This window comes from Ctenopharyngodon idella, chromosome 18, assembly GCF_019924925.1.
Source record: "Ctenopharyngodon idella isolate HZGC_01 chromosome 18, HZGC01, whole genome shotgun sequence".
Classification (NCBI taxonomy): Eukaryota; Metazoa; Chordata; class Actinopteri; order Cypriniformes; family Xenocyprididae; genus Ctenopharyngodon; species Ctenopharyngodon idella.
In genome coordinates this window covers 26,048,056-26,076,005 of record NC_067237.1, presented here as the reverse complement: position 1 = coordinate 26,076,005, position 27,950 = coordinate 26,048,056, and the positions used below count along the sequence as shown (strand labels likewise).

General features: G+C 37.3%; 1 protein-coding gene across 2 annotated transcripts in view; it reads left to right on the top strand.

The window, feature by feature from the left end:
• Positions 1-27,950, top strand: part of cdh13 (cadherin 13, H-cadherin (heart)) — a 355,078-nt gene that overhangs the window by 222,979 nt on the left and 104,149 nt on the right. The window contains exons 1-2 of one of the 2 annotated variants that reach the window (XM_051869541.1): positions 4,596-4,726; positions 25,408-25,586. In XM_051869541.1, the coding sequence (XP_051725501.1) occupies positions 4,693-4,726; positions 25,408-25,586 (213 nt within the window). In that variant the 5' untranslated portion in view covers positions 4,596-4,692. Of the gene's footprint in view, positions 1-4,595; positions 4,727-25,407; positions 25,587-27,950 lie in introns of those variants that run through there. The other variant, XM_051869540.1, reaches the window with a different exon arrangement.

The following is a 27,950-nucleotide window of genomic DNA, read 5'->3' as shown; positions in this document are numbered from 1 at the left end:
TTTTAAACATAGCACTATGTTTTATCAATCTTATAAAGATAAAGACTTCAGGCTTGACTCTGACTCTAGCTTAAAGACTTGACTTGGACCTCAGATGAAAGACTTGTGAACATCTCTGGTAGAATGTCTGTTGGGGGACCATCAAAATAAAGTATTAGCAGATAGTAAGCAGACAGTCTACTAATACTCTAATGAGAGTTAGTTAACATGTAGTTGCAACATTACTTATCAATAGAATGTCTAATATGGACAATCAAAATAAAGTGTTAAAGTGAGGTCCCGTGTTGTTTTAAGCCCCATTTAATTTAATTATATGTACAAAAACACATTCAGCATTCTTTGAAATGTTGTCTGTACTACCCTTTCACACAATTCCTGTTTTTGAAAATTGCCTCTTTTTTTCCTCTGCCAGTAAAACTCAGAGTTGTAGTCTTTGAGGGACTTGATCCCATCCGTGTTCAGGTCTAATAATATTGCATGAAATACATTAATAGAGGGAGTATGTCTTGTAAACTGAGGTTTAAAGCCGAGAGGGGAAGTCCATAAGCCGTCTGGTAAAATCTCACAACATTCCTGCTCAGTAAAAGAGATTTTATAGAGGCATACGTGCATTGCATTGATAGAAGAAGGAATAAGGTCATGGCAGCCTCTTTTGAGCCGAGAAATGAAGGAAAGAAATCAATAGCAGAATGTCTTAGAGGCGAACGGACTGGGTTTGACATTTATGAGGTGGCAGGTGTAGAGGTGGCGTATGAAAGGAGGGAACAGCAAGAACAAACTGTGCACATACAGACCACCATGCAGTGTAATCAATAGGCCTCTCAGTCCCAATCCCTGGGCGGCCTCAATCCCTTAGATTTAGATATTAGAAGAAAGCCAAGTCTAAATGTATTGTAAATTAAATGTGCTTCATTGTCTTATTTTCATCCCGAGTTCCCAGACACTTTGACAGACATTGGAATAGAGTTTCAAAAAGCGCTATGAAACTAATAAAGCAGGCAAAATAAAAAGCGGAAGGCTGGTTATATTTCCCTGACGTTTTTCATCAAATGACTTTGAATTGCTTTCCACCCTTGCATTTGTCAAGATGCATTCAGGTTTACTTGGTCCCCTGGGGTAAACACAAGCATGGCATTTATAGCTCCACAAGTGAAAAGCTTCTTAATTACTTCGTAGGCCTTTATAGTTTCACGCATCATAGTTTTGAACATCAAAAGTGATTTCCAGACAGCACTCAGGAGATCTGGATGGCTAAGCTCGTGCCACAGAGCGACTGAAGAAAGTCTGATGGAGTGGGAGGAGGAACAGCAACTGTATCAGCTCAACTGACAAGACAAAATGACTGGGTGAACTTGTAATTCTTTCTAAGTAACTGGTTATCTAAGGACAAAAGATCACCTATTACTGTACTGATGTCTTTGTAAGGTCCAGTGATGATTCTGATGAGTTTAAGGGTTTACGCAATACCGTGTATCGTGTAAAATTAATGATCGTTTCAATTGAAGACAGAGAGGGTGCGCGCGCACGAGGGAGGAGCACTCCGTTCGTTCTCTCCGTCAGTTAACATGCACCCTATGTGCGCAGCAGTCATCTGCAACACTCATAATGCTGCCTTCACGTGCTCTCAGAATATCGTAAATACGAGTTTCCTAGGTAAAAATCACACATGAACGCCCTCCCATTTCGAATGCAATGAGCTCGTAATCACAACTTAAGAAGTGGGAATTATCAAATTTCCGATAGCACGTGAAGGCAGCATAAACCACAACTGATCAAATAAGGCTTTGGCGGGACAAAAATTCTAAAATTTTTCAATTTAGGAAAAACCCTGATTAGGGTTCTACTTTAGAAATAGAACCAATGGTAAACTGCTTTATAGGAATGTTCTGGTATAACATAAAAAACAACAACAACAAAAAAAACAGTGCTTTACGTTTTATAACTGGTTGTAGTTATCAAATACATCATTGTATGTTATATGACAAAGCTGGGTTACCACCTCTGGTTATGCGGTGGTATTGTTTTATTTATAAGTCCATCAGTGGTTTAACTCCTTACTTGTCAATCAACTTATCCAATACAAATTTGTGTTTACTTCTTAAGTAGGCCTACTTCTGTTGCTTGGAATGATCTACAAAATACTGCAAAATACTTGTCCATGCCCCCGTCACTAAATGAATTTAATTATGTTTCTGTTTTATCCTTTGGTAAATTGTTGTTGTGATTCCTGGTTGTATTGTAGTGTATTGTGAATTGCGGTTATTATTTTTGTTGATGTTATTTGTTGCTGCCATCTTGGCCAGGTTACTCTTGTAAAAGAGATTTCGTTACACTTTATTTTTACAGTGCCGTAGTTACAGTGTAATTACTCAAATAAGTACTGAGTACTATTAATAATTAACTACATGTACTTACTATAGAGTTAAAGTTAGAGTTAGGGTTTGGTTTAGGGTTAGTTACTTGTAATTATGCATAATTTACTGTTATTACTATAATAAGTACATGTAGTAACGTGTAACTGCGGCACTGTAAAATAAAGTGTTACCAGAGATTTTGTATCTAAATGAGTTTTTAACCTGGTTAAATAAAGGAATGAATGAATTAAAAGTTCTAGGTTTGACAAGCCTTTTTACACCAAGAATGACAATAACGACAAGTATTAGCATCCTCACCAACAGATGATAACATTCTGCATTATGAGCGCATGCCTGGTATGTTGTCTGCCACTTTAATTGCTTTTTAGTTGGGTGGATTCTGATTGGCTGTGAATGTTTTTTTATCTTTAGTGCTTACAATGATGTAGTTCCTCTGTGTTATTATCATTATGGCTGTGGTTCCCTATTCTCATAGAATTAAGGGTCCCACCAAGAATGATAACGATAAAGACAACTGTATCAATAACTATATTAGCATCCACACCAACAGATAATAATATTCTGTTTATTATAAGCACTTATGGTAACACTTTATTTTACAGTGTCTTTGCATAATTACATACAGCTAACCCTAAACCAAACCCTCACCCTTTATTAAGTACATCTTATTAACTAGTATTACTCATTACTTAAATGTATAATTGCTCTGTAATAAGGAAAGCGTAACCACACTTGTCTGACACTTTAATTGCTCAACCTTTTTATGGATTCTAATTAGCTGTCAATATTTTTTTTCATTCATCACCTGGAGAAAGTTGCTCTAAAAGTGATTCCAAAGATATCATTGATCTGTTTCATTATCATTATAGCTGTGGTGTGAACTCTGCTATTTTAATTAATTTAGAATGATTATTAAAATTTTATTGTTATAGTTACCATTATAGTCTTATATGTGAACAGGCCTTTAATGAGAGGAAAGAAAACCTTACAATATAACCTCTTCTTATAACCTTTTCTTACTAGAATCATCTTCTTCTTTTTTTTTTTTTTTTTTTTTTTACCTCCTCTAATGTGCATATTTATTCTTCTTTTGTTTTGTAATGTGTGCACGAATTAGCACAAGCATATAATGCTAGCCACAGGAAGTGGGTTAAAACATTAACACAGCCTCAGGTAATTAAAAAAACAGATGCTGCATTAATGTTATTTAGGGTGTACAACAGTTCACATTAATCGTAGAAATTAGCATGATGATTTTCCCAGCTCTATACTTTTTCCATTCCATCTTAAATCATTTGTTCATGGGTTGATTTTTGCACCTTGTGATGTGTCCTCCAGAGCTGTACTTAAGGGCTTTGAGAGCTCCTGGGCTTTTGAACTCTCAACCTGTACCATTTTTTTCTCAGGATTTGATAAAAGAGATAGAATAATACATAGTCAAGTGTCAGCAACTTGAGAGGATTTCAGCTCAGCGCTGACTCAGCCATGACTTCTGTGAACTTGTGAACAAGGAATATTTTAGAGATCGGGACCAAGACAGCCCACTGTGAACTTTGTGATTGTCTCATTCCATCATATTATTTGTGATTTTTGGATTTATGATGGCATTAAAGGAATAGTTCACCCAAAAATGAAAATTCTGTTACCATTTTCGTACCACTATATTTAGCAAACATTTTAGTCTTTTCTTTTCTTTGTATGGAAAAAAGAACAACAAGCTTTTTGATAATAACTTCTAAATAATGTTCCAAATATAAATATACAGGTTTGGAATGAGGGTGAATATGACTTTTTTTGTGAACTTTTCCTTTAATGATTTCAGTTGAGTAGTATAAATGTGTCTGTCAGCCAGTAAAAAGACATCATTTTTTTGGCTCTGACCGAAGAGTAATCTGCTGCTCCTCAGAAATTTTCAAAATGAGCCAGATCTTAGCAGCATCTATGTTCCTCTCTCAAGCACTACTTCTTAAATGTGTGAGATCACAGCTTCATCTCTCAAGGTGAAACAGGGATCACAAGCTGTTCAATCCACAGGGTTCCTTGTGCTTAAAGCTCTGATCCTGCCATTCAGACTTGTGAGATGCGCAGACACAACAAAAAACGCTTTTACCAAGCCTCCAAATGCCATGTTAGCAAGAATACAAAGCCCTGCCCCACTTTTCTGTGCATTTTAGTCTTTCTGCTGATTGCATCAGTAGGGGAGAAATTGTTGCCTTTTGTAGGAGAGAAAAAGACAGAAAAGCAAAGAGGCAGCTAAAGTTTACTACTTTTTTAAACGCAATGATGACCATTTTGTTCTTTTCGGTTTTGAAAGAGAATGAAGACAGTGCTTGAATTTATGGCCATTTATGGTGAGTAAAGTTTGTTACGAAACAGTTTTTTTTTTTTTCTTTTCATTTTGGATTATATCAAATTCCTAATAAAACCTTGAAGATGCTGTGTGTCAAATTTGGATTGAACACAATATTAACTCTCCAAAAGAACATTTATTTACATCAAACGAAACAATGTCCAAGATCAGACAGTTCAGTTGCTTGTGTATTACGTATTCTTATGAGACTACTAATATGACATTGACACATTAGACCTTGTTTCCATGGCATCTGTCGTCAGGGAGACCTGGCAAGCTGTTAGTTTGATGTGCTCCTTGTGTGTATAAATATCCAAGTTTGTGGAACAAACTTCTAAGAGCTGTAATGTGTGGGTAGGTGAGTAGGCGCCTTTTTATGTGAGGATGTCTATCGTGGGGGTTCAAGAGCGCTTCATTTAAAAATTATCACTCATGTCTGAGGCTGTTCTGTGTTTTGCTCCATGTACATTACCATTGTAAAGAAGAGAAAAGGTCCTTGAAGGACACAACATTCTCTCATCACAGACAAAGCATCATTGCCCATAGATGTATGATGATGCTAGAGTGTTACATCAGTGATGTGCTCCATGTAAAACAATGTAAATGTGCTGTGTTTGTCATGGAAATTGATTTCTTATTTTTTCACACTGCTTATAGAAAAAAAGCACTATAGGTCTTTATTGACCTCCATCTTGAGGGATCCAATCCCAATTGGGATTCATTGTATTCACTAAAGTCACTTACTATATAAGTACACTGCCCTTCAAAAGTTTGGGATTGGTAAGATACAGTAATATTGTGAAATATTACAATTCAAAATAATTTTTAACACTATATAACATTTTGAACTTTGTTTACTCTTGTATTGCTGTTTATTTGTGATCGGATCACCTGAGAAGGATGTTAATACCAGGTGTAAAAAGGGCTTGATAAGAATATCATCTTATATAAAAATAAATAAATAAATAAATAAACTATATCTATCTATACTGTAGATCTTTCTTGTAACATTTCTTTATATTGCACTATAGGTTCAGATGAATGTACAGTATTTACCTGTATTAATTAAGCAGGGTTCGTATACTCCAGGAGGTATTATTTCAGAGCAAGATTTCGATTGTACTTTAGTAAACCTGTAAGTCTTTGTTACCTGAAAGTCATAACTTCTCATTAAAGTTGTGCAAACGACAGTGTATTCACATCTGGGTGATATTTCATACTGGTTAAGCTTCTATGATATTTAAGTACCACCATAAAAAAGTGCAAATCACTTTTGTTAAACATCCCATCTGGATTACATTTATAAATAAGTTTGCTGTTAGGTCTTTTATAGATAAAGTTTCTTTATGATTGCCCCAGAACTGTTTGTGCAAGACAAACAAGCTCAGGTGTCTTTTTAATAATCATCCTGAGGTTTGAAAACACTGATGTAAAGCATCATTACAGTCGGTTTTCTAAAGAACCAAAGAGTTGAAAAGGTCTTTGTGGATTTTATAATGGTTCTTCTATGATATAAGTCTGCGAAACTAGATGGTTTCTGTTTGTGCGTATGTGTGATATGGAGTAAGAGAGTAATTTGGAAGCATCATAAAGGCATTTATTAGAGATGAGCCCTTAGTTTCTCTCACTCAGCTTCTGATAAAGTTGTACGGTTTTTTGTCTCTCAGCTGGAGTTGTGTGTGACTTGCCGTAGGCTCTAAACCAGAGCAAAAGATGACTTTCATGTAAAACATAGCCATTTCTCCTTTGAGATCCACAATAAAGCCAATAGCTCAACAGGGACGAGGAGAAATGCGGGTAGAGAACTTTTTTATTTCATCCTTGTGCTTCATTTATGTGGACGCCTGAGTCCATTTCGCATTCATCAAGTACTCATCCTTAATGTATGTAAGAACTGTCTGTCCTTGTATGTACTGCAAGAGGAAGAAACAGATTCTTAGGACTAGAAAATAACATTTCATTTATACTCAACATTTGCATTGCTATCAGAGGAAATTGTCTACATCATGCTTTGAATTTGAGGGTCAAAGCTGAGACCTGATGACAGTAGAAGCAAAAAGATTTAGAGCTAAGCTTCAGAGGCAATAATGGCAAGACTACTTCTGTCTTAAACTCCCCAGGTCTCCTCTGAAAATACTCTAATCGTACAAGACCAGAAGTTTAAAGGAATAGTTCACCTAAAAATGAACATTTTGTCATCATTTGCTCACCCGTATGAGTTTTTTCTTCAGTGAAACACAGTAGGAGATGTTCAAGGAACTCTTTTCTATACAATTAAAGCATACAGTGTCTTGTAAAGCTCCAAAAGGACAAAATATTAAGGCCCTATTGAATTATCCTCATATATACTCATATATATATTCAACTCATGCATAGCTCATAAGGTATATTCCAATCCTTCTGAAGCTGTTTTAATAGATTTTTGTGAGGAACAGATTTACACTATACATTTCAATAGTAACTAATATTTTTATTCAGCAAGGATGCATTAAAGTGGTAAAAAGTGACACTGAAAAGTTTTATGTTGTCTTAAGAGTCTACATCAAATAAATGCTGGTTTTGAACTTTCTATTTATCAAATAACATTGAAAAATATCAGTTTTCACAAAAATATTAGGCAGCACAACTGTTTTCAGCATAGGCAATAAAAATAAATGTCTTTCGAACACCGAATCAGCATATTAGAAGGATTTCTGAAGAATCATGTGACACTGAAGACTGGAGTAATGGCTGCTGAAAATTCTTTGCCATCACAGAAATTAGATTTCAAAATATATTAAAATAGAAAACAATAAAAAAAAAAAAAAATGGTAATATTTTAAATATTACTGTATTTTTTTCAAATAAGTACAGCCTTGGTAAGCAAAATAATTCTTTTAAACAACAACAACAACAAAAAAAACATATAGTAATACTTTATTTTGATGATCAACTTTAGACATTCTATTGACTATAAGTAATGTTGCACCTACATGTCATCTAACTCTCATTATGGTATTAATAGACTGTCTACTTAATATCTGCTAAGACTTTATTGTGATGGTCCCCCTACAGACATTCTATGGACTATAAGTAACTTTGCAAGTACAAGAACATATTCTACTAACCCAAACCCCTTATTCTACTAACCCTAAACCTACCCCTAGCAGTCTACTAATACTCTAATGAGAGTTAGTTGACTTTTAGGTGCAATGTTGCTTTTAGTCAACAGAATGTCTAAAAGGAACGATCAAAATAAAGTGTAACCAAACATCTTATCCGACCCCAAGGGTAAGATGTTTGCAGAGTGGAAGATAAGACCCTTTATCTTCCCCTCTGCAACCCTAGAATCTCATTTGCATATGCACAAGTTTAAACATGGCCAGGCAAGTTTGATGTGAATGACACTGCGCAACATTTATTCCCACATGTTTCATAATGGAATGCAACCTGCAAGTTTGAAAGTGCAAATGAGAGGAAGGGTCAACATTATATTAAGCTGCTGCTTTTGTGTTACACAAAAGTCTGATGACAACATTTTCATTGTCAGGTGAACTAACACATTGTCAAGGACTAAAGACTATAGCTCTGGATTTCACATCAGTCCCTATGGACCTGTTTATACCTTCATGTGTTTTCTCGGATTGGATAGCTATCCGATTATAAAAAGACCAGGTGTAAATACCCTTCGAAACGCTTTCGAGACAGATTTAAATCCGATCACTCAAACCACTTCAGGCAGTGCTTTGAGACGCAATCTGGTTGTTAAAGCCACATATATTTTAAAAGATAACAACAGATGTATTGTCCTCTTGTGATCTGCTATTGGTCAGTAGCTATCCTTAAGATTCACATAAACGTCAAATAATATAGATTTTAATATAAATACTTGCACTTTGTTCACCCTAGCCAAGTGGTGATGAAAAAGCACCTTCTGGCAAGAGAACATTATCTGTTCTGTTGCCAGAAGGTGGAACTGCCTATATGTCTACAGGACAATAAGTCAACAAGTTTCAATATACGACATTGATTTAAAGGGCTGATAATGTATTAATGAAGATGTTCAGCGAAATTGATACCATGCTTAATAACTGTGCACACTTTACAATGTGGCCTTGTAAATGTATAATTTAAGGTAAAATGGAAAGTTAAACCAGTACAATTCAAGAAATGCAGGGTATTGAAGTTATTTATGCACTTTTTTTCTTAGCACTTAGCACTTTTCTTAGCACCCCCAAGAAAAAAACCCTGGAGCCTCCGCTGGATCATGTTGACTGACAGCAGAGGTTTTCGCACATTGTTCGCAAAGTTTTCTATTCGCTCTTCAATTAAACACCTCTTCCCGTGGCTTCATGTTAATGAGTTTCCCCCCCTTCTTTCTCATAAAAGAAATGTCTCCCATAATTTCTAGCTTGCAGGTAGAATTCAATCTTAAATGTAAGTTGGACCGCACTCATTGCGAGATATGAAAATGTTACTGAATGCTGGGTGTCGGCTACAGCTCGGATCTCTGAGGAACCATATTGGTTTCTCAATTACTGACCCGAGGCACTCGTCGCCTGGTGTATGCTTGGAGAATGCGATTGAGATAAACACAACACAGTTTATGCTGCTTTTGCATGTATAACGCCCTTAATCAAATTCTCCCTCTCAATTTTTTCATTCCCCCATTTTTTTTGGCATATCTCATTTAGCACCACCTGCCTTAAACTCTGTTCATCAACACCTTCCTTCTTTCTATCTTTTTATCTGTTCTTTTTTGATCTTGATCTGTTTCTCTCCTTCCTTTCCAGGTTTCCTCATTTTCTGTTTTCATCTCTTTTCTTCTATCTTTGGTCTATTGGTTGCTTTGAGTATGTTTTAACAAACACAAGCTAATAGGTTTTCTGTTTCATTTGCAGTCTTGTGAAATAGATGGACCATCCCTAATAATTAATAGACCTGTCTATTGAAAGGACTCACTTCTTTTGAATTGATTCAGACCAGGGAAGGAAAGCTGATGAAAATGCATTTCATACGGCTCATGTTAAGTTAAATAAAGAGGCGTTTTAAATGCCAAAATGTTGTGTAACATTGCCCCCAAGAAATTCATTCAGCTAAACCTGTTTGTATCTCTTGCTTTAGTTTTGAGTGGCATTTTCCTAAATGCAAATGTTTGGGGCTTGAAATGTCAAATTCAGAGCTCTTTGTATTGTTTTCTACTGTCCTTTTGGCTGGCTGCCGCCCATCAAAGCAGAAAATACTGCAGCGATGTCAAATCTGTGTGAGTCGCCTTAATGATGTTTAGCTCGCTAGCAGATGTTGCGTTGAAAGGCCCGTCAGTTTTGCACCATCAGCTACTGTCTCTCAGTATAACTTGAGTTGAGTGCAAAGTCTGAATGCTCACACATGCACATGACACACATCATCTTGTCTCTGCTGCCACTCGAACTGGCCTGTCATGACTGCACATCTTTAAATCTTATGATATATAGTTTTACTTTTTTTCTTTTTGCGTATTTGGTTTGTCTTATCCATCCTAGCCTAACAATTTAAGTCCACTTGTGTTTCTGCCTGTTGTGAGTTGTTGGAGACAGTGTAAAATGCCTGTGCTCAGGGTGTTATCAGATAAAGTGTAGCTCATCACAAGGCTTTTGTGATAGAACCATGTCAAATCCTAGTATGAATTTTCCTTAACAAGGGAACATGCCACTTCAAAGCAACTTGTTTCGATAGATCTCCAATTCCCATGCCCAAATCGTGGCCTGGCAGGTGCCTATATATTCATTGGCCATCACTCTGCACAGAGTTTGTTCTTCCTCTGCTGAATTTTAATGCTTGACATGTCAGCAGACTATAGTGTATGTTATGTAAAATCATTGTGAAGGTAATGTAAGCTTGTCAGTGCTGATAGACGGGGCAAGATGTGTGGTGGACATTGGCAAACAAAGATTATATTACAGTTAAAGTCTGCTATTATCATTTGCCCACTGCTAGGCTGATAAAAATCTCCTTGTAGACAAAGAAGCACAAGATTTTTGAAACATTAAAGAGCACTTTTAGTGTTTTTTTATTTTTATTTTATGATTATTTTTTTTTTTTTATTAACTGATTAAAATCACTTTATAGACTTTAAAATGCAGCAGAAGACAAGCAGCAGTTTGTGATTTAATCTGTCTGCTGATACAGACCAGAATGATTAATTAGACTTTGTGGGACTAAAGAAAAATTTCACCACATCTCTCAGTAGATTAATGGACTTGTTGTAAAACACAAAGACTACTTGGTTTAGTACTTTTTTCATTAAGTGTATCATAGATCATGAACAGATTTAATTAATTGTTAAGCTAATTGTGTTTTTTTTTTTCCCTCTCACAATACTGTTGCAGTCATTGTTTCCACTTTGGATGGTTCATTATTTTAAAAAACATCCTGAATGTGCTCTTTTAAAGTTACAGATTTTATATATATGCACTTCTGTGTAAATCATTTGAGTTTGTAAGATTTTTTAAAATCGTGAAAATTGGTTATGCTCACCAAGGCAGCATTTATTTGATCAAAAATAAAGTAATATTATGAAATATTATTACAGTTTAAAATAAATGTTTTTTTTTTTTTTATTTTAATACATTTTAAATTGTAATTTATTTATAATTATTCAAGGCTGAATTTTCAGCATCATTACTCCAGTCTTCAGTGTCACATGATCCTTCAGAAATCATTCTGATATGCTGATTTGATGCTAAAGAAACATTTCAGATGATTATTATTATTATTATTATTAATGTTGAAAACAGTTGCTTAATGCTATTTATTTATTTATTGTGGAAACATACATTACCAAGATTTTCTGATGAATCAAAAGTTCAAAAGAACAGCATTTATTTTAAATATTAATTATTTGTAACATTATGGATGTCTTTACTGTCACTTTTGATCAATTTAATGTGTCATTGCTTAATAAAATGAATTTCTTAAAAAAAAGAAAAGAAAATCTTACACCGTGTCTACGCCGGATGCGAGCGGCGCGACATGATGCGTCAAAAGACAATAGAACCCATTAAAATCAGTGATACTTGGCACTTTTCCACTGCGTTGTACTACTCGGTACGGCACGGCATGGCACGGCTCTCTTTACTTTTGGTTGCTTTTCCAGTGCAGTTAGCTTCAAAGCGGGTGGGATTATAGACTGATTGTTATAGTTGCGCCGCCTCTACTGCCGTAAATCCGCTCCTCGTCTACCAACATCTGCACCTCATCTACTGACCACGATACAGCCATTTCTTTTTTTCAAGTTGTATGCGACAGTCGTTTCACGAACAAATGATACTGCGGTGGCTATTACTGACTATTTAAATCTAGCAGGTTTGGTGTCTCGTGTCCAATCCAATGACGCTGGTAGTGACGATTCTCTCTGACCAATCAGTGATCTGCAGTGTTTACACATCACATTTAGTATTGGTACGGCTCGCTTGGAACTATTTAAGCAAGCCGTACCATTCCATACCGAGCCATCCCATGCGTTGGAAAAGTGCCAAATAGTGAGCCATATCGAGCCGTACCGAAATATACCATGCTGTGAAAAAAGCGCCAATTGTCTACACAGATGTGGCGCAACGCGAAGTGACACAACAAATTCCCGACAGTAAACAGATTCCCCATTCTATTTCTGACTACTATGTCCAAGTGCTTTGAATGGTAGTGTAAAAAAAAAAATTATAGTAGTGCTAGTTTGCAACTGATCACTTCCACTAGACACGACTCAGAAAACACTGGAATATACAATTTTGCTAAAGGATATAAGTGTTTTTCCTTGCTACTAAGGGTGGGCAATGGATGGTCTGAAGCTGAAACTATATCACTGCAAATGTGTCTTTTTTTTCAGAATCAGTTTTACATCCAGGTAAAAAAGCTTTCCAGGCAGTCCTCAGAGCTATCCTCTGTGTGCTGAGACCTCACTTAAACCTCACTGGGGCAACAAAGGCTCATGTAGACAGCTCCAAGAGCCCTGGGACCTGAACTACATCTGAGCTCTGTAAGCCACACGGACAGTACTTTTTATAGAACGGGCCCTAGAGGTGACAGTTCATCGCTGGGGTCTCAACCGACAGGAAGTAACCGAGGCAGACGGTTTCTGACCCTGAGCTGTCAAGCTTTCTGTAAACAGTTTTGGAGGGTGAAACATCAGGTAAAGATCTGGGATTTCCGTAACTTTGTTCTGTCTTGTTTTACATGCCTCTAGTGCAGGGATCTTGGGTTTGAAAGTGCAATTCAGTGTTGACAGACCCAGTAATTCTCCACGGTTCAGTCCTGAAACTGCAAGGTTCTGAAAGCCTGTGACATGTAAATGACAGTGGTCTCATGAATCTATGAAATGTTCTCGTTCAGAAAGCAGGACTTTTTTGGTTTTGCCAAAGCTCTTTTATCCAAAGATTCGGTCTTTAGAGTTTCGTCAGCCGTGATGTTGACAGAGATTATTATTTATTTTCCCTTTGAGTTCCTGTGGACGCTGCGGGGAAAGACTTTGACTTTTAAGTTCACAAAGGGAAACGGAGAGCAATTTTTGTTCGGTAAAAAAGGGGAAAATAATATCCCCAGGCACTTTTTGACCAGAGGCATAGTGGATTCTGTGAGAGAAGAATTTCGGCTGTGTCTTTGCATGCTGTGGTCAATTTGCTGCAGTCTCCGATCTGTGTTCGATGTGTTCCCCACGTGTGGTTGTGTTAGCATGCATGCTGCTGTCAGTGTTAAGTGTTACCTCTGGGCTGATTGTGTTAGTGTGTTTGTCAGAAAGGTGTCATAAGGTTTCTGCCTGCTGTCAGGTTATAGAGCACAGTGTGTGACCACAAACAACTGATGAGGTGTCAGAGACTGTCCATTGTTACAGCCCCGAGATGGAAGCAGTGGGTCAGAAGAAAGAAAGAAGAAAGAAAATCTTAATTAATCTAGCAAATTTTTGTCAGGTAACTATATATTTAGAAAGGGTTCACCATGTTCAGCTACCTGCGACTGCGACTAACCTTTTTAATTGCTTAATTTTCTTCTCCTGCATCCTATTTTTCTGCGATCCAGAATAGCAGCACAGCTGAAAGATTCGTTTGAGCTGCAGCCTCTACTGTACAGGCGTGAATTTGCATTTCCTTCAGCCTGAGGCTAATTCATTTTATCTTGAAAGGTGTGAAAACGCCTGAAAGGGAGAAAAAGTAACACAAAAGTAATGTAACATTTCATAAAAAGTAACTTTTTTAGGGAGCCACTCAATATACAATATATCCATTACTTTTAAAAGTAACTTTCCCCAACACTGGTTGTGAATATCAGAATTCATTAAAATGTACAATATGAAACATAACATTGGGTATTATTATTTTTATTAATATAATGTTTATTTATTTGTTTTGCTTGCTTGCTTATGTATTTGGCCTTATGTTATAGATGCTGTCTTGTAACTTCAGTTAGCAGGCATCCTAAAATTCAATGATCTTATTTGCTTAGAGTCTAGAGAACAATGTAAGTAAAGCATGGCACAGTTTACTCCACTGTCCCTTGCCTATATTGAATTGCATTGTATTAAGTTCAGGTTTATATTAAGTCATGCAAACATTCTACCTGAATGATATAGCCTGAGCTGTTTGTTTGCATTGCAACAAGACTTGATGACTGAGCAAAATGATGTTTCAGTCAAGCTTAATGTCTCCTTATACATTAATTCTGCCCTGCTGAGGACTCCTGTGCTTGTTTTGGTTTGATGAGCACAGCCATAGTAAGATACACATTATGTTTTCACCAGAGCGATGTGTGCATTAAACCGTACATATGCTGCGCACTGCCAGGATTCAAATGGATTCCTGCTGCTTTACGGATACACTGTGAAACAGTTAGCTAATGCAGAAAGCCCCCACAGAGGTGTTAATTAGATTTTTTCATCCGAACATGACTGCACACATACTCTTGCACTCCCCCTCAGATATACACGCACAGACACAAACAAATTTGTTATCTAATTGAACACAATTTCATTTGATAATATTCATTCCAATCCATTTCCATTGCTTGTACACACACTTGTCCACTTTATTGGCCTTGTTTGCATTACCAGAGCATGTTATGTAGGGGCACTTATTAGAAAATGAATGCACAATGTCTTGCTAATAGGAATTGTTGGGGTGACATTCTGCTCCCTAATCAGCTGCCATCCTTGTTCATGTCACTGGTGTCCATTTCCTCAACAAGCAAGGTCATTGAGTAAAAGTAAATGTGTCTTTAATCTAAGTAAATCAGTTTTCAAAATAATGAAGATTTTCCCCAACAAACACCATTTTAGTAGTGTGTTAAACATGGTGGTGTCACTTATATATATATATTATCTTAATAATAATGTTTTTATTCATATTATATTTCATTAAAATATATAAAATTGTCATCAAAACTTCATCAATTTATTGTCAAAAAAGAGCAGTTTGATTGAAGTTGAAATACTTGAAATAGTGTGTAGTTTGGCAAGATATAGCTTTGAAGTACCTTTCCTAACACTGTTTAAATACTGTGGGCACTATTTTAAAGGCCCGCTGAAGTGTCTTGGAACGTGCAGCATTTTTGATATGATATGATATGATATGATCCGCTCTGTCCTCTCGTGTCCCTGGGCCAGAGCAGACAGTGCTCGCGCTGCGGCGGTTCACGTTATAATAACGCGAAAACGGACTTCATATGCGTCAATGGAAAGCATATTTACACTGTCTGAATCGTTCCCTATCCTCTATATAGTGCACTATGTGCCATTCACCATATAGAAACTAGTAAATGTGTGAACAAATGACCGATTTCAGCCACAGCTTGTCTGTTGATAGTGTAGGAGGGGGCGGGACTTCAGATTCTAGAGCGCACTTGATTGGACAGAAGATTTGATGAGAAGCTGAAGTGCGATGTGATGTCATGAAAATCCGTGATCCATTTTAGCGGAAGTGAGAGACTGTAAGTTTTGAATGCTTATATCTCCTAAATGCGAATTTTGTCATTGTTTGGAACACACCAACTTATTCATCACATTAGGGCTAACATATTCATACTAAAAGCTAAAAAACTTAAGTTTTGATTTCAGGGGGACTTTAATGATCTAAGCGCATATTTAATGGTCTGAAACGCATGGTGCAGGTGCACTTAGGACATGAATTCACTTTTGCTACTGTAGTTTAATGACGGAAAAAATGGTCGGTGCATGGTCCAAAAGGGTTGTACCTGATCTCTTAGGCCGTGTGTCCACCAAAGCGTTTTTAGCCAGCTGAAAACGCTAGACGCTCTGCTGAAAATGCCTAGCTGTGAGGGCTTGAGAGCGCTTCAGCAGCGCAACTGTTTTTTTCAGTTGAGACGCTTTGTTGGTATGATACGGAATATCCGCGGGTCTGTTACTTATAACTGATTTTGCAGGTAATTTGTTTCAGACTAAAAATGTCCTCATGTAGAGTACTTGCTATGTATGTTCGGAGACCAGCAATATTAATTTCTCATCCATTTTGTTCCATTTTCTGCTTGTTGATGTTGATGGCGATGAACAGTGAGAATGTTGTGACAGTTGGTCGGTGTTGTATTTGTCCCTCCCCTCCTCCACTCTGATTGGACAGCTGGCTAAAAAGTGACAGTGATGAGCACAGCGTTTACATTCTTCAACTCGAGGCGACGAGTAAAAAAACGAGCGCTCAGCGTTTGAGCGTGAAAAAGACGCTCAACACCTCGTTGCGCTCCTGCCGTTTAAAAAACGTGGCGCTCCCATTGAAAACAATTGGAAAAGTACGCTAGCCGTTGGAAAAAACGCTTTGGTGGACACACGGCCTTAATAAGTGCATATTACTAATGTGCCCTTTAAATACTGCACCATTGACTTTAGACCAGGTTTTTGTTGGTCAATGGCGCATTCGTTTTCAGTTGCCTCAAAGTAGCAACACGCCAACAATGCACCTGAACACACCTCGTTTTCTGACCAGCAGGACCATGGGAGAACAGATGGGCGCGAGTGCATTTGCTATTTAAACAACGTGGCCACTGGACGTGAAAATGACAACTGCGTCAGGCTGAAACTAGCAAAAAACACTTGCGTCGCACATGGCGTCACATTGTGCTGGATGTATGATAGGGCCCTGTGTGTGCTTACATGTGGTTCTGCACTGGAAACTAGTAGAATGAAAGAACAGTGTGTTTTAGTGATAGGAACAGTGGTGCAGGTAGAATTTAATTGGTCGGCTGTATAGGTTGTGAAGGTGAAGAGATGGATAGGAAGAGTGGCGTGTCACTGTCCCTCTGTCACAGAACACTAGACCACCTTCACACAGTCAAAGATTATTATATAACATTTCAACCTGAAAATAGAAGATTAATTTCTGTAAATATATGCAATTGTCAATACTAAAACTTTTGCAGTGTGCAGCCATTGTTCTTGTGTAAATACAGTTATTCTACATCTTCGTCACATTTGAAGACTTTATACAAATGCCACTTCAGGTGTTGCTTGCATGCAGTTTTATTTCTTTCTTTACTAGACACCCTTACATTGGCTTCTCTTTGTCATTTGCTTTCTCATCCTCTCTCACTTGTCTCACACACACACACACACACACACATACACACACACACAGAGACATAGACCGTGTTAATAAGTGCTACCTCTTGCTCTCTTCTTTCATATCAGTAATAGAGAAGCTGGAGAGAAGGACGAGATGAGAGAATGATGTGTGGCTTTATACTGTAGCACTTTCCACTGCAGGCCTGGGATCAAACCGGACACACAGATTACATTTCTGTGTTTACTTGCCCGTGTGCATTGTGGGACTTTATGTGAGGTACCAGAGCTTCAGAGGCTTAATGGAACATAAAAAATGTGGAAGTAGAAGGTTAGGATTTGATTTTAAAACATTATTCTTTGCTCTGAAAGTCAATTTTGGTACTGTGTTGGGTCACCACTTGACGTCCAATGTAAAATCACTGGTGTTGTTCTATAACAAAAGGTTGCATAGTGGGGCATTTTAACGCTGAATCTTGTTGAAACAAGATTGATTCTTTCATTTTAAGCGTGACTTTCTTAACAGTTTTAGCTTCAATTCTGAAAAACGAAGTTAGCTAGGTGAAACATGTATCGGTCACAATAGATAGTTTGGATAACACAATAAAATGGTAGAAGTGATTTGTGGAAAGGATTGTGGCTTGATGAGTACTTGTATGTATTAACTAATTTACATACAATACCATAACAATGAAAGTGGAGGTAGTCCATTATAAGCCTTTTACTGGTGCCCCCAATGTTCGCCTGTTATGTAAATCATCTATGTTCTCAAAACGTGGAGGTTTTACACACTTTGGATTACCTTTGGGATCTGAAAAATGCTGCTTTAGAATGAATCAATTATAAATAAATGCAGAGTGTTCTCTGCTTATAGAAACAGTCCACCAAAAGTTATTTTTTCATTATTTGCTCACTGTCATGTCATTCCAAACCTGCATGCTGTTTTTTTTTTTTTTTGCAGAACACAAAAGGAAAACACAAAAACCTTTCGTCATTAAAATACACTGCAAAAAACACCATGAAAGGATCATAAAAGTAGTCTTTTGTAGTCTCTTGACTTGTACACTGTATAAGTCTTCGAAACTTAGGTTGTTGAATCTTGCCCTCCACGGAGCTATTAGCTTATGAAATGGATCATTGAGTCAGTGAGAACTCAGAAACTGCATCAGTGAACAAATCAGTCTTTTAGATATGAATCAGTGGCGAGCGGTGACTTTTTTAACCGGGTATGCTGTTATGCCAAAACTGTGCCCAGTGCAGATACTGTATGTTGGATTTGTTTATGATAAGTTAAACGCTCACGTTCACATTCACATTTTAGCCTATAAGTTTTCGTAAAAAATTAATTTCCCTGTGGAGAAAATAAATTACTATGAAAATAGTTTCATGACTTTTTAATTTGATTTAGTCTAGTTAGTGTTGTATCCAATACAATGTGATTTTCGGAGATCGAGATCTGGCAGCAGCAATACATTTTCCTTTTAGGCGAGTGATTAGCGGACAGCTTTTCCAGCGCATGGAATCCTGCATAGACCAGCAAACCAATGAGAACGCGCGAAAGTGATGACGATAACAGAGCGTAGGCGGCAAAGCTGTTGTAAGATCAGCATACCCGGAACACTCCGTCACTGGCAGATTTGAAGAAAATTACCGTGGTTTGGCAAGTAAATATATGACGAACAGTTGCATACACATTACCAACAATTTATCGTGTAAGCTTTATGGTACACCTCAAACAAAGGAATTTATAGTAATTTCTAGTGTTAATATTAATTAGCGAGTCCATGATGGCTTGGGTATAAAGAGCATTTGCAGCTTATATGGACTGCATGCCCCTGATATGAATCATTTTCATTGAACTGGTTGATCCATTTTGCAAATTGGACTGATTAGTTTAGAAATTATCCAGATGAAACACTGTTTCTCACACAAAACTATTGTATTGCTACAAAAGCTACTTTTATGGTGCTTTTTTGTGTGTCTTTGTCCAAAATATCTAATATTGTGCTTTATACAGGTTTGAAAGTCATACAGCTTGAGGGTGAATACATATTGACAAAAATGACATTTTTGGGGAAACTCTCCCTCTTTTGGAGGGAAATCATGCCTTTCATTTGTTCCATCTTCTTGGTCATAAGAATAAACTGTTAGCTGAGGGCTACTAGTTGAGCAGCTAATGTGTAACCTGCAAAATATCCCTTAAAAATGATCATATTCTCCTTCCCTTAGGTTCAGCATTCTACGAGTGTGAAAGTGTGAATGCAGAGTTTAAAGTGTTTCATCTTTGTACAGCACTGTTTCTGCCTGGGATTACGTTTTGAGGGAATGGGTAAATTGCAGAATGCCCAGCAGTTCAGGGGTTTCCATAAAAATGGTGCTTTCTTGCCACGGTGTAATGAAACAATGAGAACGTCGAATAGTCGGACTTTGCCTGCGGACTTCTCTTAGACAGACTGCTGAATTTCACTTGAGTGCCTTTAACCAAGAGAGAATAAGTCAGCTGGGCCATTCAGGGCAAGAAGGCAGCAAATTTCACCTCAGTGCTCCATTCCACATTGTAGTCCATTTATCTTTCTCTAGAACTGCTAGATGTATTGAATTACCTTCCAAACTGAAGGGTAATGCCGCTCTGTGCTTTTCTGTTGCTATGTAGCAGAGATGGACTATAAAAAGACATGTTATGTAGAATTTTGTGCTTTTTGAAGTCTTGCACCCCAGACAATGCAAGACATGTCCTTAGAATAAATCTCTGACCGTCTCTGAAAATAAATTTATAATTCGGTAGATTTCGTGTGGAAGATTAGCCTCATTATTTGTACACTTTTAACTTAGTCGAAGTCTAAAGATAGCGCCGTGATCCCTTGTCCAGAAGCTTCATTGTCTGTTTTCCCTGTGGACCTCTCGCCCTTCCTCTCTCTCTCTCTCATCCTGGTATCTAGTCCGATCACTCGCTCACACACACCTGCTCCATCATTATTTCATCCTGTCTCAATCTCTCCCCCGTTCTTCCTATTATAAAGCCCATCACACAGTGCGCTGGCTTCCCCGGTGTGAATGAGATCCTGAAGTCATATTGATTTCCCTGGATGTCTATAATAGAGGATGTGCCATGTGTAACATCGGCCTTGTGTTAGCACACTGTAGCCCTTACTTTCTTTTTCAACTCTTTTTGTACAGTACTGTAGAACTGTGAACACAGAGGGAAACTAAAAATTAATTGTTCCTGCTAATGATGTTGTTTATTTTGCACACGTTGTTTGCATTGTTTTAGCACCTAAAGGAATTATGTAACTGTTAACAATGCAAATGTGGCCGCAAAATTAGCACTGAATGTGATTTGCGGGTCTAAGTGCTAGGTTGTCAGGGATCTAGCATACTGTGGGGAATGTACAGTATCGCTCCACCACTGAGATTCATGTTCCTGAAAAAGCCAAAAATGTGTAAAAAGCAAAAATTATGTGTTTTTCCCTTAAGTCTGACTGAATTTGCTCAGAAACGAAAATATTATATAGAAATGCTGATTAATTCACCTTTTTATGATATTCAGGTTTTTCCACATCAGTTAAATTCACAATTTGGATTTAAACAGACATTGACTTAATTTAAATGTCATTTAAAATTCCAATTTAAATATGTTTAGTGACATTTTTTTCCACTGAAATAATGCACTGCCTTTGAGAAGAAACAAGAAAAAAGAGGGAACAAGTGAAACTTATTGATAAAAAAGAGAAAGAATAAAACGGGTCTGATTTCTTTGCCTTCTGGCCCGAACTGTCGTTATCAGGATATAAATATGCCTTTTTAATGGCGTGACACACTTTGAGTTGTTATTATGTAAAACCTCTCCTCCACAAAAGCTGAAGGGCCCAGCTTTTTAGCTAGAGCTTGATTTTAAGCAGCTGGGGCCATGTCGAAGTGGAAGGCACCCTGTGGAGAAGCCCACGGTTTTGGATGGTACACCACTGCCTTCGGTTCTGGAGTGGGGCTCTGTGATTGGCACCCACCGGGCTTCAGCTGTTGTCTGAAGGAAAAGATGCCCACTAAAATGCCTCGATCTTCCAAACAACACATTCTTCTGCTACATCAGACAGCGACAGAATGAGAGGACCAGAAGAGTGTGTGTAACAGATAAAGATTTTGCTGTAGGGGCACAGCAAGTCTGAATGTTTGGCATAAGAAAGGTTGAAAATATGACATAGCCATGCGATATGGCTGTATATCAGCATGGTTATGATTCAGCCGTAGAGTGTGATACTGCGTTTATACAACAGTTCGACGGCACAAGTGTGTAAATAAATAAGAACAACGGAGTGTCTTTAAAAATCCTCTTTTGTGCAGAACTGCTTCCTTCTGCCATGGATTCAAATCTCAAGTTGACAGTTGAATCCAAATCTCTGTTATTGATTTTAAAATGTCACTTTAGAACTAGTAACGAAGGAATGTTGAGTCGCTTCATTGAAGCTTATTGTATTAGTAAGATAAAGTATTATAGTATTATGAGAGAGAGATTGACTAAACAAGTGTTTTACCTGCATCTGATAAAGCGTTCATTCTTCAGGTCGATGTGCATAATATTATATCCATTATAAAAAATCAGTTTGAATGTCCGCTGAGAAAAGCGATATCTTTGTCTTTGTCCTTTTAAAAGTTAAGGGGATTTCCCACAGTGCTAAAACTACTTCCTTGTTCTGATTCACTCATAAAGACAGTCTTTGCCGCCATCTAATGGTATAATAATATACTTTTCACTGATACTGTTGATGGACCATTTCTCAATACCAAATATGGCATATTATTTATATAAAATAATATTTACTGAACAACAGTAGCCATTTTAAAAGACAAACACAATAAAACAATATACACAATCAAATAAATAAAAAAATAAAAAAACGGGCAAAAGTAGTGCTCTAGTTCATGATTTAAGATAAATATAGCCTAACTATAACGTTATGAAACTTAATTTTCCCCTTGACCCAAATAGTTTCGCTCTGGAGCAAGTAATAGATTAATATATATCTACATAAGAGCCAGCGGCAAATTCCCAAAGGACTGGCCAAGATGAAGCTGTTTTCTGTGGGTACATGAGCACTGAACGGCCGCTGACGGCCTGGAGCTCTCATCTGCAAAAGCATCAAAACAAATTGTAAAATAGGCATTATGTTTATATATGAGTCACATATTTGAGGTCTAAATAACTACATTCTCACTTAAAAAAAAACTCTTAAAACTACATTTGTGACATAAAAACAGTAGTATTTTTTTAAATATATGGTGGATTTGCTCAACCGCCATGACAGTCGGCGCAAGTGAAGTGATACAAATGGTGAAACGTTTCCAGTACTGATACTGGGGGAATATCGCACGGCTCTCAGCCAATCAGATTCGAGAACCAGAACCCAACATATATTTTATTTATTTACTTACTTGTTCATACTGTGATAGATTTCAGCATTGCGAAAATGAGCGTTTGCAGCCTTAGTTAATGCAGAGTTAGAGACAGAGCCTGATATCAAATTAACCGCTCAAGTCAGGCATTTTATGAGACATTATTCATTTCAATGTTCTGCCTCTTGTTCAGTGTGACAAGATGGTGGAATTAAAAGGGAGACAGAAAGAGCCAGAAAGAAAAAGTCCTCACTCTGACTGATCCCATAGCCCCAATTAGATGAACAGAGTTGATAATATAGTAATGGAGACCCGCAGATTCAAGTCTAGCCATTTCAGGTCCTCCCATTAAACCTTCCAATGTAGTTAACATTGATTCCGGCTTGGCGCTGGGGAGAGTATGGACTTCATAAAGGAAGACAATAGCTCCTGAATTGGGCTCAGCTTTGACATAATTGCCTCATAATTGCGTAGCAGTGATTTGCATTCACTTTCTGGCCCTTCCCATCAGCCAATTAGATCCGCTTGTTGATTTATGTGTGTGCTGATGGGAGCTGATGGCTTTTGTCATGGTTCATATTGATGAGCGCTAAATACCTCAAGGCTTTTTTTGATCTTTATGAGGGTGCAGGAGGAGAACAGGTTAATAGAACTACGGGAACCGGATTGAACAGTCATTCAGAATCAAGCGGCCATGTGGTGATTAGGTTCATTGTGCTATTCTTTCATAAATATTTGTTCAGTTGTACAATGTCTTGATTAGGAATATATTCTATACATAAACAGTGAAGATTTTTCCAAAAAGCCCTATTTGGAAAGGTTTTCATTGACAGCGAAAACTAGAATTAGGCTACTTTGTGATTCAATACCACGTCCTTAAAGGCCACGTTCAGTTTACAGATTTCCCAATCTTGTCCAGAGATCAGTATGAAGTAATTTCTCAATTTTTACTCAAATATCTTTGAATCCTGTTCGAATAGTGCTAAAGTTATTTCTTTCAGCTGAGCAATGATGCAAAGTGCTGCTGTAATTGATTTTGATAGGTTTACAGTCATTGATTTAACTGAGATCTAATGAAAAGACATAAAACAAACTATCTTTTTGAAGCAAATGTATTTGTTTTTTCTGGTGTTTAGACAAATACAGGTAAAAGAAAAGTTTGCTTTACATGTTTATTTATTGTACATGTTCATATACTAAACATATATTTAAATTGTGATATGACAAAAAAAAAATTTTTTTTAAATTTTAATATATTTTAAAAAATTGTATTTTACATGTAATTACTCCAGTCTTCAGTGTCACATGATCCTTCAGAAATCATTCTGATATGCTGTTTTATGCTCAAGAAACATTTATTATTATTAATAATAATAGTGAAAACAGTGCCTAATATTTTTGTTGAAACTGTTAACATTATGCATGTCTTTCTCACTTTTAATGCATCCTTGTTGAATAAAAGTATGACATTCTTCATAAAAAATATCTTATATACCCCAAACTTTTTGAACGGCAATGTTTCAATTAATGTGATTAATTGCCATTTGATTACATTTTTCTAGCCTGCAAGTGACAAGCTGACTAGTACAACAAACAAATGACAAGAACAAAACCATCTGATAACTAACAGGGTTTTTAAACATAATTTCAGTACAAAGTTGCCCTTCATGAAGCTGAGCATGAGCGCTCTCATCTAGGTGCTTGTCTTTCTGTATGTGTGTGAGAAAAAGAAAGAGGTTGTACGTGTCTGTGTGTGCGCACGCATGGTCGGCGCACACTCAAATGTGTGCCTGTGTGTGTGTATCTTCGAACACGGAGGTCGTATAACTTGGTGTAACCGAACAGTGAAGTGGAACCGCTCGCTCTGACTAGCAGTGTCACGAGAGAGCCCCGCTATGCGCTTCAGCATGTGTAATTAATCATTAGAGGTGTACTGCTTAACCGCCGCCTAATACTGTCTCTCTACCCTTGCAGATACCCACTTCTCCCTTAATTACTTATAATTGCCTTTTACTCATTCACTCTAAGATGCTAATATTCCTATTTGAGGCTGTTCAGCACATTTCCCCCCAGTTTTTTTTATTTTTTTTTATTTGTCTTTTTGGTGCCTGCTGGATTTATGCCATACGGTGCAGCAGCTCTCATAAAAGCTGATCACGAGGTTAACGTCAGTGATAGAGGCCATTAACTTCAAGAGATAGATTTGAGTTAGCTGCATGTCACTGTCTGGTCACTGTGACTTTGAGAGGCTCCGGCTCCATTTGCGGCCCACTTTTGCAGCTGAGCACATTCAGATGAAATGGAAGGAAAATGAAATAGATGAACGACGCCGCCTGAACTGAGATATCAGCCTCTCTCCGGATACCGTCGAGCCGCTGTTCATTCCAGAGGCCAAGTCTAAGAGAGGAGGCGAGCAGATATGTCAAGGATTGACTAGGATTACAGTTCATCTGCCAAGAGCGGCATCCTTATTTTAGATGCAGTACAATATAAAACTCGACTGCGCTGGGAGAATCATAACACGGCCTCTTAGAAGTGGAGTTTTGCTCTTCTGTATTTTCTGTCTGCCCTGAAGCCCCATTCAAAACGCGTCTTCTCTCGCTCGGCTCGCCGAGTTCAATCGATTGCAGTTTCGTTTGGATGTGTGGTTTAATGGAAAATGGCAATACAAGTGGTGTCGGTGTACAGATAAAACCTTAAGGATATAGTTGGCATCAAACCGAGTAGCATCCTGCCCATTTGTCTCCATTATAACTCATCGGTTTTCAAACTGTTTTTGGCAGGCACTACAGTGATGACCATGACGGCTTACGACGCAGACGATCCCAACACGGACAACGCTGTGCTGCGCTACATCATCGTGAGACAGCTGCCCGATAAACCTTCACCCAATATGTTCTACATCGACCCGGAAAGAGGCGACATTGTCACCGTGATATCACCCCACCAGCTTGATAGAGAGGTATGGGCTTTCTTTGAGTTCATCTTTTTTTGTTGTTGGATGGACATAAGCTATAGATAAAGTAATAACAGGTTAGTGAATAACATGCTATACGTTATTGTATAATGTTTTTCCGCAAATCTTGGGGCCACCGCATGTACCATGAGACACCCTCCACAGAGAAGCCATGCACAAACTTTTGTGTATACTTTGTATACTTTTTGTGAAAATAGTATGATGGAACTGATGGAGAAAGGCAATATTGTTATTTTGGGCAATTTAGCCCAATTTAGGATAATGTAAGTACGCAGCTGAACGAAATATATAACACTGTGCAAGTGGTTTTTGGATATTTTCATATAAAAATCTTATGTATTGTGCCTTTAAGCATGGTCAAGATGATCTGCTGAGGTTCAAACTGAGCATCAGACTGGGGAAGAAAGGTAATTTAAGTGACTTTAAACGTGGCATGGTTGTTGGTGCCAGACGGGCTGGTCTGGGTATTTCAGAAACTGCTGATCTACTGGGATCTTCACGAACAACCACCTCTAGGGTTTACAGAAAATGGCCCTAAAAAGAGAAAGTATCCAGTGAGCTGCAGTTCTGTGGGTGAAAATGACTTGTTGATGCCAGGCAACAGTAACTCAAATAACCACTCATTACAACCGAGGTCTGCAGAAGACCGTCTCTGAAAGCATAACACGTCGAACCTTGAAGCAGATGGGCTACAGCAGCAGAAGACCACACTGAGTGCCACTCTTGTCAGCCAAGCACAGGAAACTGAGGCTACAATTCGCACAATCTCACCAAAATTGGACAATAAAAAAGATTGTAAAAACGTTGCCTGGTCTAATGAGTCTCAATTTCCGCTGCAACATTCAGATGGTAGGGTCAGAATTTGGAGTAAACAACATTTGGTGTAAAGCATGGATCCATCCATGGTGGTGGTGGTGTAATGGTGTTGGGGTACTTTGTTTGGCACACTTTTGGCCCCTTAGTACCAATTGAACATAGTTTAAATGTCAGAGCCTACCTGAATGTTTTTGCTGACCATGTCCATCCCTTTATGACCACAGTGTAACCATCTTCTGATGGCTACTTCCAGCAGGATAACACGCCATGTCACAAAGCTCAAATCATCTCAAACTTGTATACCTAAAAAAAGTGGCTGGTGAGTGTATATAATAATATATTTATATATATATTATATATTACACTACTGTTCAAAAAGTTAAATAAAATTTGATCAAAGGTGACAATTATAATGCTTACAAAAGATTTGTATTTCAAATAAATTATGTTCTTTTGAACTTTCTAGCCATCAAAGAATCCTGAAAACAATGTACCACTGTTTCCACAAAAATATTAGCCAGCACAACTGTTTTTAACTTTGATAATAATAAGAAATATTTCATAAGCACCAAATCAGCATATTAGAATGATTTCTGAAGGATTTCTGAAGGATAATGTTACTGAAGTGCTGAAAATTCAGCTTTAACATTAATCAGTAAATCAGACTATAAAATATATTTACATAGAAAACATTTATTTTAAATTGTAAAAATATTTCATAATATTTATGTTCTGTTGTATTTTTATACTGATTAAATAAACACATCATTGGTGAGCATAAAGGATTTTGTTCAAAACATTAGAAAATCTTTCAGACACCAACATTTTGAACAGTGGTCTATTTTATAGTATAAGTCTATAAAGATATAATTAAACAATATAAACAAGTGTAAATAACAATTGTATAATTGTTTAATATATAGAAAATATATTAAAAAAATCTTTCAAGATTTCTGCCATTTAGAAAGTGTGTATTTGATTGGCTACAAGTTTGTAGCATGTTAGTGACTGGATTTAAAGGATTAGTTCACTTCTGAATGAAAATTTCCTGATAATTTACTCACCCCTATGTCATCCAAGATGTTAATGTCTTTCTTTCTTCAGTCGAAAAGAAATTAAGGTTTTTGAGGAAAACGTTCCAGGATTTTTCTCCATATAGTGGACTTCAGTGGGGTACAACAGAAGGGAGGTCCAAATTGCAGTTTCAATGCAGCTTCAAAGCACTCTACATGATCCCAGATGTTCTAAAAAAAAAAAAAAAAAAGAAAAAAAAAAGTAAAAATGTATATACTTTTTAAACACAAATGCTTATCTTGCACTGCTCTGCGATCCACCACGCATGACGTAATTACGTTACAAAGGTCATGCATGAGATAGGTGATCCAGTACAGATCCAGTGTCTACAAAGTGAACGTGCAAAGATTAAGCCAAACGGCCTTCACAAACAACAAAGGTAAAACAAAGATATTGGACGATTTTGAAGTTGGAGGAGAAAATGAGATGGAGTTTTCCGCTTTACCGCAGTACTTCCAC